Source organism: Amphiprion ocellaris, chromosome 20 (assembly GCF_022539595.1).
Source record: "Amphiprion ocellaris isolate individual 3 ecotype Okinawa chromosome 20, ASM2253959v1, whole genome shotgun sequence".
Classification (NCBI taxonomy): domain Eukaryota; kingdom Metazoa; phylum Chordata; class Actinopteri; family Pomacentridae; genus Amphiprion; species Amphiprion ocellaris.
In genome coordinates this window covers 14,213,561-14,234,795 of record NC_072785.1, presented here as the reverse complement: position 1 = coordinate 14,234,795, position 21,235 = coordinate 14,213,561, and the positions used below count along the sequence as shown (strand labels likewise).

The window sequence follows — 21,235 nt, the reverse complement described above, 5'->3', positions numbered from 1 at the left end:
GATGTGTTTAAAGACGTGTTGGGTCAAAGCCCTGATTGCTCCAATTAACTGAAGCGTTGAGGTTATTAACTATGAAAAATATGACAAAAGAGGAGGCGATCAGCAGCACAGCGCTGTGGCCGACTCAGCTGGGCGATCTGGCAGCAGCATGAATGTTTTTGTGGAGGAAGACATGCCAAATGGACAAGAGATTTACAGCAATCTGTTCATTCTGTGACTAAAGCTTTGGCTGCATATGCTGCATCAGCACAGTCAGATGGCAGCTATGTGTTCTGCTCTGGTGTCATGTAACTGCGTCGGTATTAGAGGCTCTTTGTCAGCTAATTCGCAAAGTACACTGCAACTGGGCGAAATTCACACTCGGATGAACTTCCTTTCAATTTGACCTCACCATATCATAATCATCAGCAGCGCCGCGACTCAAAATGCATCAGCTTTATGTTTCGTGGCAGGTTTTGAAAACTGTGGTGAATTAAGTTCTGCTGGGCAGCGCCTGGATAATAATGTGCTGGACTGTGATAAAAGCAGGCAATCATGAGGAAGGTTTGTGTTACAAAAGAGCCTGTCACAATGTTATTTGCATCTACAACGCGTAAAACAAGATAGAAATGCAAATTTTTGCAGCTCTGAGAGCAAAAACCTGCACTCCAATTCCACACTACATACTAACTGTAAGTACAGGTGGGCCATAAGTATCCATACATAGGAAAATGTATAATGTATATTTTTTTATGTTTCAGATACCCTAGAAGATGCGTTTGACACTATCTTTGGGGGCACTTGAAGGTCATGGTGTATCAGGTTGAAGAAACGAGACATAAATCATCTCAAGGAACGCATCACCAACACCATTACAAGCTTAACTTCAACTGTGCTAATGCAAGTTCATCAGCAGTGGAAAACACGTATTAATATGTGCTTTCAAAACAGTGGTAATCATATAGAGGACATTATATAAATAACAATGGTTGTCCATCATAAAATGTTTATTTTTCCTATGTATGGAAACTTATGGCCCAACCTGTAGAGCTGCAACAACTAATCAATTAATTGTTAGTTTTTAATCATTATTTTGCCAATCAATTGACTGGTTTGATTAGACTTTTTTAGAGTAAAAGTCAGAGTTCTGTGATTTAAACTCCTTAAAATTGAATAGATTTCCTTTTTTTTTTTTTTTTTTTTACTATTTTGTGACAGTAAACTGATTTTTTTTTTCTTTTCTACTATAATAGGACATTTTTATGGGCCAGGCAAGTAATCAACTAATTAAAAAAAGTGTCACATGCAAACTAAATCTGCTTGAGTCTGGGGTATTCTTGACCACACTGTGAGAACATAATAGAGGATGCAAAAAAACAGAGAAAAAAGATCTCAAACATGCTGAATATGGTGCTTTATCTTGGTGAAATTTGATTCCAAAACTGCAATTAGCCTGACATCCATCTGTGCACATGCTGGCATCATTTCTTAAGAGTAAAAAATAACCATAAATGCTAATAAACTTTCTTACTGCGCCTACATTATTCTAGGAAACTGCCACGTCTAAACCCTGGGTTGACCCCCCACAAAACGTCAGTAATGAGCCTGTGAATCACCCTGACCAGCCGAAGCCTTACATGCATATTGGCATGAACGTCTCAGCCCCCATCGACCCGAGGTTTCCTTCACTCTCACACAAACACAAACACACCAACAGTCAGGCAGCATCACGCTCCAGCAGCCCCTTTCAATCTGCACTGAGTGGTCTGACGGGACGACAGACATGCGGGGTAATAAACCAGCTGAACGCAGCAAACACACTGCTCTAAATCACTCTCACATGCACACACACACTCTCTACACTCAATCACTTTCACACATTTCCACTCTGATGCTCTCTCTGCTGTTGAGGCCAACTTTTTGTTCGAGGCTTTACGTTCGAAGCCCGTCTCTCTAAAATTAGACGTATTTAACCCCAAAAACACTGTTTGGAGACGGAGAGGGGAATTCCCCTGGCATGTAGCGTTTCAGCAGCGCCGGATCAGAGCTGAATCCTGGTACAACAGATTCAGTCTCAGAGCCTGGAGCTGCTGCACAAGCACACTTCGTATGACAAGACTGCAGTGTCAGCATTTTTCTTCCCTTTTAGCAGCTCACAGAGCGGCTCTTTTCTCCCGTCCAGTCTCTGACCAGGAGGAGATGCCCAAACTGAATCGAATTAATCCCCGTCTTAAGGCATGACATCATCATCTCTGTCATCATCATCATCTTTGTGATTACAATCGAGCACCATCTGCTGCAGCCAATCTACACCGACCATCACAACACGGCAGGGTCACCGGGGTCGTTGTCACGGTGATCCATTCACTTATGTTCGTGCATTTCCTGAATTGTTGGGTGTTATGTGTCGGGTTACTGATGTCCGTGAGCTCAGGATAGTCAGATAATATCTAATATGTGATATAGGAGGAAAGAAGTTCCGGTAAACTTGATTAATGTTGAGGATTTTCAGTTCTGTTACAGTATGAATTTAGGTTAAGATACATCCATTGACTATGCAGCTTGTCCTTTTTTCCATGAAATTTTTCAAAAGATCTTAAGGGGAGTTTCTTCTTCACAACCACTTTGCTTCCTAAAACTGACTAAAAGTGTTGATGGACAACAGCCCCACATAGTCGACTAATGTAAGTATACATTTTCTATTTTGATTGGAGTCTTGATGAAAGTATGCAAGCACAATGTCAGATTACCAGAGTCAAAATTCTGCATTGCATTAACATGAATACAGCCTAAATCACAAATAAAAAAAAATCCAGCTGGCCTAACATTTATCTTAGTAGCTACAACTACACAGCGTTCTTTTAACGTAGGAAATTTTGACTTTTTGAGTCTTTTACATGAAACATTTCAGTCCTTTTAATGCAATCTAATTACAAAAAACACAAAGATATTGAGTTTGATATAAGACAAGCAAAAGCAGCAAATTAGGCACATTTTTTGCATTTTTTTTTGCAAAATGATAAACTGAATATCTGTGGGTGATAAAAGACATGACAAATGCAAAAATCATTGTGTGCGAGAGACATAAGCATTTGGATTTTATTATTGTATTGTGTACTATTGTGTATTTTTCTCACTTCAATAACACAGCGTTTTGGCCCTTTTAACTACCAAAAGAACGTTTCATCCACTGTGGATCTTGAGACGGCAGTGAGAGCACAGACTTCACATCATGAGAAAACAATGGGACGAGGAGGAGGGAAAGAGTCCAGCTAACAAGCCGGTTTTATTTTGGCGGTTTCCACTTCTCTCTCCTCCGTCTGAAAAAGAAAGACATTCCTGGATGATTGCATGCTGGAGTGACTGACAGACAAGACAGAGATCCAGCCCCATTGTTCCTGCCAGCTAACTATCTGCTGATGACAACATGTCTGCACGGCTTTTCTCGGAGGCCCCGTCACCAACGCAGCACACAACTTTAACAAAAGCCAATCCAAGCAATCCTCCCCGTCTGAGGTATTACTGTCACCATCTCTACACACATCACGGCTCCGTCTGCATGCCTCTGGAACCTTGTGTTTCCCTTTAAGCCCCCATTCTGCAACAGTCATGCAAGGAAGCGGCCCGAGACATAATGTGGAAATCAGGGAATAAGAAAGCAGCAGACTAGGATGCAATTATCCAATTTATTGGCTGGATGTGCGGGTGCAGTATCTGCGATGGCGGCTTGTAATCCATCTTTCATCGAGGGACCAGATGTTACAAGATTAAACCAAACAAATTTTTCTCCTCAGAGAGAAAAACATAGAAAGAGCGTGTTAAAAGGATACAACTGAAACAGGCGTAAATAAAAAGCCCTGGTTTTGATGTGAAAGCCACGGGCGAGACTTGACATCACGTTTATCATGTTCATTTCACCACTGTGGTGTGGTCAGCCCGCACTGTTTGGAGAAGCAGGAAAAACTGAAACAGGATCTCTTGGTTTGTTCAGTCTGCAGATCAGAAGCTGTCGGAGGCACACGCGACATATCTGTCCCTCGGACACTAAACGCTTCTCCGCAATACCACAAACGAGCTGCGATATTCTCACATGCTGATGGCCGCTGTGTAAAAACTGTTGACAGGTCCAGAGACCGGCAGCGTCTAAAAGGATGACATGTGGTCATATGCGAGGTCAACTCTGTTTTACAATTATTTGACTGTTAAAGCATTGGTACGGTTCAAACAACATGCAAAGGTATTCTACAGTGTCCTGCAGAGACATGACTAAAACACGACATCATGCGTAGGCGGTCTTGTCTACTACGTTACAAAAAAAGGACGCGTCAGCTTTTCTGCAGGTGTGCTGTCAAAGCGGTTGCACGGCCGAGCGTACTTGGAGCTGGCCGGCCTTCAACCAGACAGAGTTGCTGTCTGCAGCTCCACATGTGTTGCAGTCGGGGTAAACACAGGAAGGGCATTCTCTCTTTGTACCTCAGCACTGATGGAAAAGCTGTGACTCATTCGAGACATATGTCAAATATACAGTTCAGGCCTACAGACGTTAAAGAGAAGGCATGTCCCTAAGAAGGCTGCTATCCAGTCGACCCGTTTTTCAAAAAAAGCGAGAGATTTTTTTTCCTGCAGTCTTGATTTTGCTATGAATTCACTGTATAAAATCCTAAAACACCCTTTCAAGTGTTTCATTCACAACCATGCTGAGTGAGAAAAGTCAATATTTGGACAGAAGTGGGTTCCATCGAGCTGACTGCGAACAGGCCATGGGTGCAGGGTTTCTCTGTTCTCTCAGACAGCTGAGATGTGAGCAGTCAGGGTGGAAAAGTCCAGGCAGCAGCGAGGACAGTGGGGCAGAGAGAAAAAAGAAGGAGGAGGGTGCATTTTACTGTCCTAAGGCATGAGTTCATTAACATAAACACATATGTATTTTGGGCCTTTTGAGACGATGTACACTGCAGCACGAAGTTAAAAGGCTGCAGGAGTGATGACTTTTACTGTGAGTCAATATCTGCCAGATATTCCTTCATTTCATTCAGGGGAAAATAAAAATACTTCAACACTGACTGCGAGCAAGTAGTTGCGTTCGGAAGTTTTGGTTCTGTTGAGGTTTTTCTCCCTGACTGCAAGTTATTGGAACATCTTATCCACCTACGAGTCCTCTGGTATTTTAGCACCAGCACACTTGCTGCTTTACAGCTCCTCAGCGAGCACTACAAAGACCGCTGTTGGACCGCAGCCTTCACCAGCAGCTGCCAGAAATCACACCGGGATGACAGCATCAACTGCCGCACTTCCAGTGTTAGAGAAAACAAACTTTCATGTTAACTGCCGAGGCCTTTTTCGGGGTGTTTTACATTTTACAAGGTGACAGATCCAGGCAGGGCTTTTGTTTCCGTGCATTTTCTTCCAGTCGGCTGCACTCCCTCGTGGTGATGATACCGGTTTGTTTCAAGCCCACTTCTTTGTTTTGTCAGTGTTCTAATTAGCAGTATCACACTTCTTAAGTGAAAAAAAAACTTTAAAAGAAGGGTTACATAAGGAGCAAGCCCAAGAACATGTTCTGAATGATGAATAAAGTTACAAAAAATCACCGCGGAGACCAGATGGCACCATATTTAAACCTGCTAAAAATGCTCTGCCTAACTTTGAGGGGAGTATTTAATGAAGTTTATAAACTAGCAGGAGGCTGATAAAACCGAGCTTGAAGGAGAGGGTTGGGAAATAAGGGCCAAATGTGCTGCGCTATAAGCAGAGGGGAAAAAAAAAAACACTCCTCTGACTTCACCTTGGAGTTTCTCTTTGGCTCTTTTCACACAGATGCTTGTGCCAGAGGCAAAGTGCCCAACGGTTACCACACAGTCCCGTGGAGGATGATGACGCCTGGGAGAGATGAGGGGAAAATGACCTGCTTTCTCCTGGACAACACCGCAGTAAAACACTACAGAGAGCACGACTGTGTGTGTTTGTGTGTGTGTGTGAGCTATTGTGGGCTTAAAAAGCGCACTTCAGACGCACAGAGAAAAAAAGATTTCATACGAGCCCCTTTGAGCGCCGCTGGGAGCAACTTGAAAAGACTTTCGATTGACATAAACCCAGCCTCTCTGCAAACAGAGACGATGTGAAGGGTCTCAGACTCAAACGGTCTCTACAAATAAAAGTTGCTGTGCAGGTAAAATAAGAATGGGCAACATTATTTTCAGAGCTGCAGCATTAATGTTTAAAGAGAAAAAGGGACTATTTCAAAGAATTCTGCAACAGAAATTACAGCTAGCTACAGAGAAAATACACTGCCACCAAATTTAAGGTAAAAAAAAAATGAACCTGTAAGTCCCTTTTAGATATGCACTCCTTTCCATTAATCTACATGTATTTGAACATGTTGGCTACGTGTCTGAATAAGCACCCTGTTCACTTTTCTGTAGAAGTCACAACGACAGTCTTAATAGCTCAGACCTATTATTTTCATGTCACAAATTGGAACTGCATGCAGTTGCATTCACACAGTCATACAGGTTTGACGGGCAATGTGGTTTAATATAACGATTAGCCAGGTTACGTTCTATATATAGTGATGGGAATGCATCCATTCATTCCCATCTTAACAATAATAATAATAATATTAAAAAGGCTACTGCTGATAATACCCTCTTATGAAACTTAAACCAAAACTTTTCTTGTAAAAAAAAAATAACAATAATACAACTGAAAAATACTTTGACTTTAGAAAATGGGTCCGACTTTACCCGAAAAATAATATCCTGGCAGCTGTGATGGAGTTCCGAACTTAATCTGAGGACTGTTGTTATCTCAAATAGTTCATAAAATGAGACTCAGTGGGTGACAGCTCCCTTGTCTGAAGTGATGAAAAGTACACAGTCATTTTCTGTTAGATCCAGATCAATCCTATTCTCAATGCTGATAAACTTGCTATTACTTTAGGTTTTGTTTTTTCTTTAATAGTAGCTCCTTTTTACCCAGAGCATCGATGTTTTAACCTTGATATACTGTCCAATCTTATGTATATGGACAAATATCATGTGTGTAGCCGGCCTCTCAGTAAGTGTTGTGAATATTCCTGAATCAAACTGTGAAATAAACCAGAATATCATTAATTCAGCAGACTGATGTTTCAAATCTCATATCTGAACAGTGAGATGGGCAATATTAAACCATATTAAAGTTTCATTTATAACCAATCTATCATAATCATTATCAGTGGTTTAGGAAAACTCAATAGATCATTGCATGTAACAAAGAAGTAGACAAATTCTATAAAGGAGCAAAATGGCTGAAAAGAAGCACCTTCCGAGCAAATCAGACTAATGTTAGTACATGTTCCCTAACAGAGAAGTAGTCTGGGTGAGTTCTCTGAGTGAAAGTGACAGCAGGACAACACAACTGTGAGGATCCAGGCCTCCCCACCGCACCCTGGCCGCCAGCAGCATGGAGTGGCCAGGACTACAAATCAATGGTGGAGTTCATTAATGAAGAGGCAGGGCCTGTCAGGGAACAACGGCCATCAACAGCAGCCGTCTCAGACAATCTGGGCCAAGACACTCTGATGGATGAGATGAGCTTAAAGGTCCCGTCTTCCCATAGCGGCTCTAATGTCTGGCCCCCTATAACCTCTGTGTAGGACTAAGAGCAGCCAGTCTATACTTTAACCTCATTACTTTTCACCACACTGGACTGAGTTTTCAGAATCGTTTTCACCATCATATCCCTTCTCCAAATAACACAGACTCATCAGACGAAACAGTGAACAACGGGCTCCAATGAAGTGTAAAAAAATTCACCAGCACGTCTTGATACGAGCACAGACGAAGCTAGACTGAAAACAAAAGTGAGTAAAATCAAACCACATCCTGACAGTCAAAGCCCATCGGGGGATAAGAGAGATCATGGCTTTGAATCGATTGGGACAGGACCGTGACCTTCTCCCCTGGTAGATCCATGGGGAGGGCTGCTGCATCATAATGAGGTCTGGCCAAAGCCTGCGTCTGGATGATAACATGAACACTGCATTATTAGGCCCTGGAGGCCGGACAGACACCTCTCAATTCAAACAAAAGTCCCTTGGGAATTGAGATCGCAGCCCCACATAGACAATAAAAAGGGACTTTGCTTTGACCACAGTTTGAGTGCAACCAAGTCTCCACAAAATTTCTTCCTATGTAACTAAACTGCATTCTCAATTACATTTTGAGGGCAACATATATTTGCCCGTAACATACCACAAATACATTTCTAATCAACAGATATCTGCCATTGATTTCACTGCATCACTGTCGATTCTTATCAGCCAATCAATCATACATTAGACAGAGTTGAACTTGTTACCCTGGTAACCCAAAAAAATGGAGAAGACGCTTCAAATCCCAGACCATGATATGATATTTTACGTAACCCAAACCAAGTACGTTTGGTGCCTAGAGCCAGGTTTCTAACATGTAAAAGTGTCTGACAAAGCAAGATATTTTCTTAAATCTAACCACCAAGTTTTTGTGGCTCAACCTAACCAGAAAGTATATGGAAACTGAAAGTGAACAACAACAAACAACAAATCTTAATTCTGACACCAATGATCTCTCATCCATTACGAGATGTGAACCCTGGTCTTCCAGGTAAGTGTCTGGTCACTGGTTTATAACCTCCATCCTATTCCTGTAAAGTGGATCTTTCCCACCACATATTGAATAAATAAACTATGTTCCCTTCAAAACATAATTGAGAAAATAATTGAGAGTCACAAGCAGAAACCAAGAAGTCTAAAACTCACCCAATCAATACTAAACATATCCCCCAAAAAGTACAAGGTGCATGAAGCTTTTAGTCATTTTAATCCGGTTGTTGACTACCACATTAGTCTGATTAAATCACCTCCTGGGGGGAAATGGGGTTCCCATTTCGCCCATCTGGGACAACTACTGTTTCCCAAACCACACTCACAGACGAATTCAAGGAGTGCCCAAGTCCAGCTATAATGGTCTGTTGCCTCTCTGTTCACAACCCACTCAGGATCAGATCAGGATCTGGAAGAATGAACGCAGTTGGCTGTGATTCAACATACTTGGCCTACTCTGGAGCATTAACTACAGTAAGGCAAAGTCAAGGGACAGCGGATGTAGTGTGAGGGTGAACCGAGGAGACACGGCTGCAGTGATCCAGCCAGAAATCCCATTTCAATTATAGGAAGCATTAAGCTTCTTAGGTGGTATATTGAAGACTGGCCAGGGTGGCTGGGGGTTTGGGCTGCTCACTTGGGCCAGACAGCACATTTAGGCAAGTGTGCGTAAGATCTCTTGGATCCGCCCGTGTAGCTCTAAAGCTATTAGCTGTAGATTGTCTCTGCATTGATAATCCTGCTGTCTGAGGGCTTGTTAAAACTTTCCTCCGGGCCACCTGTTCTCAGGGGGGCAGCTGTTGTCTCTCACCAGGCCACAGCCGCTAACGTCAACCATTCCTGGAATATAGAGGTGGGAATCATTGCGGGTCCTGCCTTCACCCAGGAACTACTCAAGCATTAACACAAGCCAACAGACTGACACATGGAAAAGAGTTACGAGAGCACACTTGCCTTCAGATGTTAACACATCCACCATAAATCATTGCCCTTTAAATGACACATTTCAACACAGTGAGTAGTATAGGAACTAATGTTTTCATCTTCCACAACCAGTTATGCAAAGACAGAGCGGTGTGGTTAATAAATGAGACATCATCTTGAGGTAACAGACGGTAAGGGTTAATATCAAGTTAGAGTGTGTATCCAAAACAACTGGTGGCCCGAGATTAGGCTTAGAGGTGCTATAAAGAGATGAGAGGCTAAAGTCTCACAGCAGGCACTCATCAGCGGCTTTTTTAACACTCATGAGTTCATTTCACAAGCTCTATTACTTTGTTTCACACCAAACAAGCTCGAAACAGCCTGTGAGAACCAGACTGAAGGCTGCTATGGGCTTCCACAGCCACCACCAACAGTTGCCTGTGCATGCTGTGAATACCATTTCCATTCCCAGAGGTACTTGCCAATAACCTCAACACAAAATCAAGCAGCAATCCAGCGTGCCTTACAATGCATAGCTGGCATACCAGCGTGATGGACCTCCATTGCATGAATTAATAGCCAGAGGGAAGACTAATGACGCTGGCCTTTAAGACTGTGTTACCCCCAACCGCCCTCAATGCCAGAGCAGACCCATGAAAAGCTGACTTGGCTATAAATAACCGTTATTCATTGTCGAAAAATGAATAAACTGGACAAAGAGATACAAGACGGAGGGAGAGGCTGAGTGGGTGAGCGGGTTTCCGACACTATATAAGGAAGGACAGCAGCAGCTCTGCTTTGCAATTAAATTTCTGGGTAGGAAAGCAACAAATCTGATTTAACATTGCCATTATGTCAAGAAACTGTATCTTTGGTTTCATTATTTCATTACATTTGCTCGTGTCAAACTTTAAAGCCATTTTTTAGTTCCAAACATCACCACTGAGTATTCCATGTTGTGGAGAATTCAACTTTCTAAGTACATCTAAAGGAATCTGAATGGCTTTTATTCAATTAATACCCTGAGGAGACACATATTTGTCTCTTTGATCTCAAAAGAGAAGGATTTCATGAACTAGATGGCTTAAAACTCACAATGAACCCGCTTTTGAAGAGTTGAATGACTTTCTGGTGCTTTGTATTGAGTCACTGTTTTTTTTGGTGCATTTTTGTATGAATGCTCCGAACTACCAAAGCTATGATCACAGTTGATGTGCTAGCCGCTGTGAAAAAAAAAAAAAAAACCACTGCAGAGATAGAAAGAACGACATATTGAGTGCCTCGAGTGCAGGACTTTGCTTTCGTGCCAAGACGGCCTGGAGGGAACAACTTGTGGATATTTGTATTTGTGTCATAATTACAAAGAATGTCAAGGACTGCATGACAAGTGAGCACTCCACCTGTCAAGCAACTTTAAATCACAAAGCAGCTGTAATGTCATGAGAAATATTGTGCTTGCAAGGGGCTGATCAAAGGGCTGCGCTGCTGAGAAGACCAAAGCTCGTCTTGAATATCAAGTAGGGATGGCTGGTTTAAATGCGCGAATCAAAATACTTTACAGCCTTCTACAGTGCGAGTAAGATTCATTTCTCACCCACTGTATTAAATGGGCACTTTGAGAGGCCTGTTGAAGTCATACACAGTTAAACAATAACTGATCCACTCTACCGCAAAATTAATACGGCCCTAATGCTTTAAACGCCTGCCACTGCAGCTCAGCCAGACGAAAGCGCAACGTCTTCGCACCTGAGCGAGACGACGATGCACTTGAGATCTGTTCAAGGAGACAACTCTATTGATTGGAGCAGTTTAGGAGCGTCTGGCAGGAAATAACAGTCACAGATGCAAAAATAGACACAACATTAGTACGAAGTTTGCCAGTTTATGGCGGTGCACAGACATCCTTGTGAGGTTTTTTTCCCCTCTGAGCGAGACACAAGAACAGGGAGCATCTCTACTAGGAAGGTCAACGCTTAACAGAGAGGTCAACTCGGGCCTGAGGGAGAAAGGAACTTGTGGGGTTTTGTTTTTGACAAAGGAAGCTGAGCACAAGTCTAAACATGGAGAAAAACGTAAGAAAAGAAGTAGCTAGAGAAGAAGAAAAACTTGAATGAAACTTTGAAAGGAAACGAGAGTCGAGAGCTCTTATTGCTGGAAAGTGTGCACGGAGGAAAAGTCAGCACAAGTGTTTTGCAGGAGTACAAAGAGGGAAGGGGGGTGGAACGTGGGGTCATGACACACGGCCCAATATCCTCTTACTGGATAAACAGGTTTTTATTGCTGCGGTTTCACAAATGAAAACATTGCACGTACACACATGCACACGAGCTCTCTGAGCGGCCTCTTAACAGCGGGGCCGTTTCAAAAACTACTAGCCTAATTAAGATTATGTCAGATGCAATTAAGCATTAAGAAAAGAAATAATTACACAACATTGTGCGCCCAAAAAGTGGTGCAGCTGCCTCTGATGGTAAAGTGTTTAAAGGCTCCATATAAACAGGCAGACCCAAGGGTCGGTTTTAAAGGTCTGTTGATGTAGAAGGTGAGACGACTAAGTATATGAGCCATTTTTTTAAAAACACAGCTCACCAGATGCACTTTATTTCATATATTTGAGCAAGATTAATGAGTTTACATCTACCAGATTGGTGTCACACAACAAACTCATTGATATGTGTACTGTATCTATAGATACGCAGGTGGATAAATTGGTTTATATCCCAAAAATCATTTCTCTTAGCAGGTTCCTGCTCTGTTCTCGCTGGTAACAGGATTAAGGAGCAGAATGTGTTGCAATTTGTCCCTAGCAGCAAGCAGGACTTAAATCATGTGGAACAGCAGATTTCCACACTAATAATCACACCGTTTTCCTAACAAAAGAATCTCCCTTGATAACAGAAACACGTGTCAAAACAGAACAGATGTACTAGTGATTCAGTGGAACGAAAAGCACAATTGCAGCACCATCGCTGCCATTTCTAAGAGAGTGTTTTCATGCAAAAAGTAGCACGGAATATTAAAAGCTTTCTCAAGCATCTTTTTGAACAATCTAGACCATCCACTGCTACATGTTCTGGATATCTGCTGTGTATGCCAACAGGAAAAAAAAGTCAGCAACAAACCGACAGCTTATTATCATAACTCACAGGTGCCAATTCACAAAACATCTTCTGAAATTATATAGCAGCCCACTGAGCGCAGCACTGCAGAGCACTGCGCTGCTCCCTGCAGACTGTCCTCGACTGTCAGCTGAAGGGCAAAAACTAAGAAGTGAGCATTCATATAGCAAACTGCTGCTCTGGAGAAAGCCGGAATCAGCACAATGTCTGAAACTCAGAAGAATGCTGAAAGCAGCAGTGGAATATTTTCATTTTCATTCGGCATTCATGAATATAAACCATGTGGATGTGTTGTTAGACCGAAGGGTGAAGGTGTCACGGCTGTCAAATGTCTTTAAAACGCCAGGAAAATACAAAAACAGGCTTCGAAACTTGTATGTAAATGCATTTGTGTGTGAATGTGTCCATGCGTTTGACATGCCGGTCAGGCCTGCAGCCTGAGCGTTGGGGAGGTCAACATGAAACAACAACATGCTACTCCAACGTCTCTGCAACAACAATCCGGCAGCGAAACAATTAGATTCTCAACCCGACCATTCAACCCCACAAGTTGGCAATTACTCCTGACCTGCTAGTTAAACAGTCCACGCACAACAGTAAGCTGGGTTGTTTGCCATTGTAAAGCAAGCAGCAGCAGAGGTTTGAGGGGAACCCGTGTGTGCTGAGGTGTGTGACGCTGAAGTGAAGCACCTGTCAGCCTGTGCAGGTGTACGGCTGTCTGCCTGGCTCAGTCATCCAACAAACACAGGTTAAAAATAAAGCCACAGCCCTCGCCGAGGTGTGGAGGATCAGGGAGCTTAAGGCAGAGCTGACACTGAGCCCAGATGTGCTTCTGTGTGAGTAAAACTGACATCACATGCCAACGACTTATCTCACCTCCACATAAATCATGCATCCAGACGTCTGTTCTCGCAATGGAAAGGCACAAAACTGTCTCTCATGGCTCCACTTTTGGTGACAACTAAAAACCTCCCCCCCTCAGTGAAGCCGTTCCTCCCACACCAAACGTCCTGAAAGCCTCATTTGCCGAGCCGAGACACACTAACACACATAACACACCGAGGCACTCATGTGGGAAATTCTATTTTTACTGTCAGGCAGGGCGAGGCTCGGCCGTACTGTACACAAAGTAGGGAAACCATAACAAGGGAGGGAGGGAGGCGGAGGATGGCTATCAGGGAACAAAGCGGAAGTGTCCTTCCTCCTGATGACCTGCGAGTTACAGGAGGAACACAAAGTGCTCTCTGTGCACATGAAGTGCAATGCAGCAAGGGCATATGATTCCTCTTGCATCGCTGCAGGGATTACAATTTAACAAAAAGTGTCCTTTTAGTTGATTGTCCTTCTGTCTGCACTCCTGCCACATTTACTGCATGCGTGTCCTCTCAGGAGCAAAGACCCATGCATAGTTCTTCACATTTCTTCCTTTTGTGGAGAGTTTTCCTTTTCTATATCTGAGCTCATCATATATAAATGCTCCTTTGCTGTACTGTGCAGGCAAATTTGTGATTCTGAAGTACCAAATTCAACTTCTTGATTGGAATAGCTGTGCAGTGGTACATTATAGATCCACAAAAATGAAGATGAATGATGGCTGAGCTTGAAAATGGAGCACAATAAGGGATGTGTGTGGCAGGAATTAAGATTATATCAGCTCTGATGCCCGAATAAAGCAAAATTACGTCATTAAATCTGATATTACTGGATGTCTGCCTTATTGACTCATCATCACGGGAATGGGAGGCTACTATCCCACTCCCAGCAGATTTACCTCCTCCAGAGCAGCCACTGTGTTCCTACAGTGGGACATCCTGGTGGTGAAGTTTGAGGCAGTCGGTGACTTGTAATCTTCATTGGTCTCTGCCACAAACTCCGAAACTGTGATTTGGTCCGGCATGATTACTCCCTTTGCAGATAAGAAGAAGAAGCAGAAGAAGAAGAACTCTTTTCTTGACACTCTTCTCGTGTGTTGAGGACAGAAAAGTTCAGAGCAGCAGCAGTATTAATGTCACTGAAGGGCAGGAAAGCATCTCCGGGTGTGTTTATGTCATTCCCTCGTCGGATCCAGAGCAGCGGTGTGTTGCACGCTGCCCTCCGGAGTTGCAGCGTCGCGTCTCACCGCGCTGCGCTACAAGGTGATGGATAAGGTTATATCCCCCTCCTGCCTTTATATCCCCGCTACTCCCTCTCCATCCACTTCCACTCAGTCACAGATCAAATCCCAGCTTCCCGAGTGGATCCTGGGGTCCTCTCTGTTCGTCCCAACCCTGCAACAGACCAGAGGTAACTTCTCGCCCTTCCGAGGTCCCGGGAAACAACGAGCCGCCGCTTCAACGGGAGCGCAAGGAATTGACAAAGGTAGAGGAGGAGATTCAATGGAGGAGCAGCAGCCAATGGAGAGCCGCAGATGGAAACCGGGAGCCAACCAGGATTCATGGAAGGCGTGAACCCGTGATGCCTTCAAATGCACCTCGGGAACTGAGCAAGTCCTTGAAGTAGTGCAGTTTCTGTGACATGCAGAGGATTCAAGGATTTCAAAGATTCAAGGATAATTATTGTCATTGCATTTCTGCATCGAAACTTTGCTGGAAAAAAACAAAAAAAATATAGTATAACAAACAGCTGTATAAAACAATTATTAAACATATATATATATATATATATATATATATGCAAGTGAATAGAGCAAGTATTTAAAAAAGTGTAAAAGTGTAGTACTGAGATGAGGTGCGACGTCTGCTTTAAAGTGTCTGATTCAAGTAAAATGCAAGTAGAAGGTCGACAGTCTTCAGATTGTGATAAGAATTTGTGTTTTTATACCATTTTTGTCATTTTGGTTAAGAATAGTACTTTGTTATTGTTTGTGTTATATTTTTACGCACACAAGAAGGATTTCATGTTTCAAATATGTTTATTTTTCAATTCATAAAAGATCTTGAACATTCTGCTAGTTGACAAAGAAGAATATTACACAGAACAAGCAATAGAAGAGTGTCCACATTCATTTTGTTGACATTTTCCCACTCTTTTCCAACTTCTCCAACTGCTGATACTCTCCGTCCCTCCAGGTTCGTGCACTGCATCACCTCCTGTGTGATATTATCAGTGATAAAGTGCTTGGGATAGTATTAAAAATGTTATAATTTCTTTAAAAGTATTAAAGGAAAGTTAAAAATTTAAATGGAATTATATCAAAAATATGTTTTTGTGGAATAGAAATGATAAAAACTCTTCATCACAAAGATATTGCAAGAAGACGATCTCACTGTGTCAGTTTTGAGCCACTTATGCATCTAAGGGTTAAATGAATGAAAAATGTGTAACACTTTGTTTCTATGTGTAACCCGTATTTTGTGTTAATTCTACAGTGAGTCCAGGCAAACTAAAACAATGGTTCTCCATTTATGTACCTTGGAATTAGTCTTTTTAAGTTGATTTAAAGCTATAATCATATGTAAAGATGTGTCTTGAAATTTAATAGTAATTTGTGTGACCAATCCTTTAAATAGTCCAAGAGAAAAGAAGCAGGTGCTAGTGAGGAGAGCAAGTTCACCCATAAACCCTCATAACACAATACCCCAATTAAATAACTAATAATACTAATAATTACAACAAATCCCCAGTCTGTGCACCTGCCAAAAACAAATATGTCCACAGCCTAATAATAACTGCAGCCACTTACCAAGAAAATGTGTTTTCATTGCTATTCAGCTACCTGTTGCCATATTTTGTTTGTTGTCTTAATGATTACAGAGCTCTATATGTTCTATATGTAGTTATGAAGAAACATTAAATACACATAATATTGCCACTGCTGTAAAATCCTGTTAATATTTTTGACTTTAGTGAACAGATCAGACTTTTATGAACAATAAAATAACATTCCAAAGCCATATTATGTTCAAGGGTTTAAATGTTTAAAATGTTCCGTTAATATATAAAACTTTATCTGAAGTACTAAAAAAAACTTACATATGCAGCTAGTAACATTGGAAATTATCAGCTTCCTGCATCATTAGACCAACAGTATTTTTCAATTAGTATAAAAACATCAGTCACTGTTTTGATATAAACTTTGCATCTGAATATTCAGTCTCATAGTCTGCTTACTGAAGAGGGTATATTTTTGGTTTACATGACTAAAAACATTGCATGTAAACTAGGATTCTATAATTATCAAACCATCGCAGGGCACATAAGGAATATTTGCCACTTGTGTACATGTAAATACAGACTATCACTGTATGTGTGGCTCCCAGAGAGGGAAGGACTGAGTCTGTGTTTAGTTTGTATAAGACTTTAATTCAGTTATAGTCATTAGAGGTGTCAGCAACTAGGATTTGCTGATATGATGATGTCTGTAAGCACCGATATGTGCAATAATTTGTAACAGTTCTTGTGCCCATAGACAATCTCTGCATAAATGTCACATTGGGAAAGTACTTGTTAAATAAAACAAATACATATGCTATATATATAATACAAAATGATTAAAAAAAAAAAAAAACACATATTAGTCAAAATATTATTTTATGGCCCAACTCACCCATCCTCTCCATACTCTAGTAATCCAAATTTCTTTGCTCAGATTTCAAATAAGTTTGCTAGTCTGTTTTCCATTCTGCAGTATACTAGTTAATTGAGAGGCAGTGTGTGATTCTAATATTTCCGACGGCACTTTAAAGCAGCATCTGGCTACAGAGTCACTGTAGTTTCTTTCTTAAGGTGGAGATAGAAGAAGCAGCCAGCTGTAGGGAAATGACACATTATCATCGGAAATATGTGGCTTAGTGTGTGTTTTTGTGTAAATGTCTGTAATTATAGATTTTTCTATCGTGTTAACCATGAAATCAGGTAGAAATAGTGTTAGGTCTACAATGATAAGCTCTAAATCCAGTTTATTTGTGATCAAAACCCTATTAAAAACATTCACAACTGTATGAGCACATTAATATTTTAATTTTGTAGCACTCGGTTGTTGTTCAGATGTTGATTGTAAACATAACAATAACAAAATTCAATGTAACCGCAGATTAAACTTTCAAGGATTTAGTCAAGATTTGGCAGCAGCTTAATCTAATCAGGAGGGGGAAAGAATCGAGAAGAAAATAAAATGCAAACTGGTCAAATAACCAGATTAAGTGTGATTACCATGGATTACATGTAGTAGTAATGGGGGAGGATTGTAGTATCTAATGTTTCAGAACCAGCATTGTTAAAAGCATCGCTCTACAGAAGAAATGGTAAAAAAAAAAAAAAAAAAAAAAGAACTTGAAAAGTCGCCTTTCTTTGACTGTGATATCAAACAAACCTTTGGATTTGTGTTTTAAAGATCTTCAGATGCCGTGAGCAGCTGTTAAATCTTTTTCATGTCTAGATACTATTAAATAGGAAATACGCTTTTTCCCCCTCTACAGTTGTGCCTTTGATAATGTCAGCTGTTTAAAGAATTCTTTATCTGTGTCTCCAGGATTCTTTTTTTCCCCTTTGTTTAAATTACATGTATCAGTACAGAGATAGCAAATATGCAAACCTACTGCATAATTATAATGTATAAATTACTGAAACCTCCATATGTAATGTAACCTTTTGTATCACGAAGAGTAATTTTGCCATATTGTGAACAGATTTGTGTTTGCATTGGTCTCTGCAGCTGACTGCATTCAATTTTAGTTACATCTCAGAAAAGAAAAGAGAAGGATGCAGGATCAGTGTTCATGCTGATGATAAGATCTGGTGTGCTGTCACAATGTAACACGTATAAAGGTTTACCAGTAGATAGACTTTGGATCTTATACTTCAGAGTACATTAAAGTGCATGTTGGACCCCATGCATATGTAAATATTTTACCGCATTTTAAGGCCACCGCCAAGAGAATAAAGGGGAAAGGGGACGTCTGTATCTTCCTAAGTCTTTTTGGGAAAAAGTCAGAGGAGAAAGAAAACATTCTATCATTAGGCGCCTCCTGAAATTGTGAAGACTTTCTCCCATGCCTGAGTTTTTGTCAACAGGAGCTTGGAAAAACAATAGCCTTTGCTCCCTGAGCACTTGCGTTTTTCCAGGGCTTTGGGATGAAAAATCTGCTGATGTTTCCCAGCTCATTCAGGCCTGGCAGGACGGCCGCTGGTATAAATAGTCTGGCGGCAGCGGAGGCAAAACCCTGGGCAGCCTTTAAATCACAAACTGGGCAGTGTTCACACATTCTTTCAGCCCTGCAGCGTCTCCTGGCAAGCTGCTAAATGAAGAGCCCGAGACCCAGGCTGACCCTGAGCGGCTAGCAGCCCTCAGCTCCCTTATGAAATGAACACATGCAGTCCCGGTGAACATCTGCTGTCCAGAGACTGTCAGTGAGGTCAGCAGAACCAAACAACACCAGCCCTCCTCTTCACCGCTGACATGACTTTATCATTTCAGCACCGTCTGTCTTTCTAAAAGCAGGTTTTACTCTTTAAATCAATATCAGACCAAAGTGAAAAACATCTAAACTGTGAGTGCTGCATCAGTTTGATCTGTAGATAAAGAACCAGGCGGATAGGGTCATCCAGCAGGTACATGTTGGGAACACATGAAAAAGCACATTGTTTCATCTTTTATGGGACCTATGAAAAGCACAACCAGGCATCTTAGGTGTAATAAACTGCAGCTGAAGGAAGCACTGTTAAAATTTACTGTGTCACGGGTGAAAGTAGCCTCAAGAATAACCCATAATCTGCTTTAACTGTATCCTATCATCATAAATACATACATTTGGTAACATTTAATATTTGTCGCAGCCCAGTGAAAAATGTGCCAAACCAAAGGCTGTCAGTAGCTTCATTAAACCGAACAGAAGCCTCTTTCACCAGGAGAGCACATCCTCAGTTCAGAGCTTGTTTGCATGCAAGCAACTCGCCGCCCCGAGTAACAAGTCAGCAATGCGGCCGTTGGATGTGCTCCGGTCACGGCTGCTGTATTTGAACATCTTCAACTGATTGAGTAAAAAAACGAAAATGCCCATATTAATCACTGCTTTGTTGTGAAATGTGTTACTTTGGTGAAAAGGAGAAACTGAAAACCAACTTGACAGCAGCTGCAGACGGAACAATAGCCAAAGCAGATGTCATAGCGTACACAGAGACCCTCTTGGAAAAGATGTTTGTAATTTGTATTGTGAGCAGGAAACTACAGGGTGTGTCCGTACGCCTATTCTTTGGTCAAAATGAGCCACAAACACCCAATATAGTTTTACTGATTTGGCCTTTCAGTGTTGGCTGGAACAGACAATATGTTGCAGTCATAAAGAGGGATTCGTGTTTGAGCGGGAGTCACTTTTTCCTAATTGCGCTACCATGACATCATGATTGTGTAACAGGTGGGACAACTTCACAATCCAGCTTCTTGAGTGGAATGAATGACTTCTTTGTTTGAAATAGTTGTAATCATTTTTGCGCTGAAGCTTTTCCAAAACACACGTGGATGAAACTGCACATTCTAAGCGAGGCTCGTGTCCATCACTGCAATGTGGGGAACTTTTTCCTACATCGCAAAACGCATTATAGACCACATTAAAGAAGAGCTTGTTACACAAATGAGGCAGCAGCTTGTAGGCAGGACCTGGCCGAGCGGTGCGTGGAGAACCTGAGCGGTAGCTGCACATACTTATAGGAAAGGGATGAACAGAAGAGAGGAGGGGAAGGGCGAAGGAGCACGAGGGAGGGGGAGCAGTCAGCTGTAACGAATCCGGTCTTTTCTCAAAGAGGAAGTTCGGTAACGAGTTCAGGAAAGATTTGGACCCAGAGCTTTTATATGAATGGATACTCTGCACAGATACAGAAGAAACAGAAGTGTGCATTAGATTTCAATGACTGAGATGCTATTTAAACCATATTTGCAGTCCTCTTGTTTAAGACACTACTCTCAGAACTGATGATAGGCTGTAGCATGTGCAGTACAGTTCATCATCTTCAAGTCAGCTGAAAATCTCAGTAAGGTCAAAAGCCAGTGCAGGAGGCAATTGCCCATTTTTCAGTCAACAAAATGGAAATCAATTAGCTGGTGGAGATGACCAATTCTGACTGGAATATATGACCTGCTCCCTGCAATGCTTGATTTTTTCTTGAGCACACAAATAAGGTCATTCAATCATTAAATATAGAGACAAAAACTGAAACCACCTGCACAGTTTTTACACTCCCCTGAGCTAAAGCGCCAGATTTTCCATTAATACCCAAATCCAAGCCGAGGAATGCCCCGGCTCATGATTTTTCATTTAATCTTGCCACCCTGAAGGACACCCGAGAAGTAATGTTCTGCAAAATAATTGCATGACATTTTTAGCCAGCGCCCACACACACACACACACACACACACACACATTCATCTGAGTGATGATCGCAAAGAGCTGGAGCTTTGCAGTTGCTTCACTATCATCATTAGGAGCGAGTGGCTTTTACAGTAATTATGAGTCCTCTTAGGATTTGGCCCCCATGAGCCTGAACATATCTGGTGTCCCTGTACTTCATTATATCCTGACAGGCAGCATGTCAACCTGCCTCCACCTTCTCTTGGTTTTCTGGTTACCGTCACCCAAGACCATTAATCAACCGTTTCACT

General features: G+C 41.7%; 1 protein-coding gene across 7 annotated transcripts in view; it reads right to left on the bottom strand.

Annotated features, from left to right (window-relative positions):
- asap2a (ArfGAP with SH3 domain, ankyrin repeat and PH domain 2a) overlaps nt 1-21,235 on the bottom strand; it is an 84,276-nt gene that overhangs the window by 52,744 nt on the left and 10,297 nt on the right. For 4 of the 7 annotated variants that reach the window (XR_008599999.1, XM_035946434.2, XM_055005758.1 and 1 more), the window contains exon 1: nt 14,414-14,984. The exons of 1 other annotated variant lie outside the window; for it this stretch is intronic. Coding sequence is in view for 4 of the 6 variants with exons in the window: in XM_035946434.2 (XP_035802327.1) it covers nt 14,414-14,539 (126 nt within the window). In the remaining 2 variants the exon portion in view is untranslated. Of the gene's footprint in view, nt 1-14,413; nt 14,986-21,235 lie in introns of those variants that run through there. 2 more of the 7 variants (XR_008600000.1, XM_023266239.3) reach the window with 2 other exon arrangements.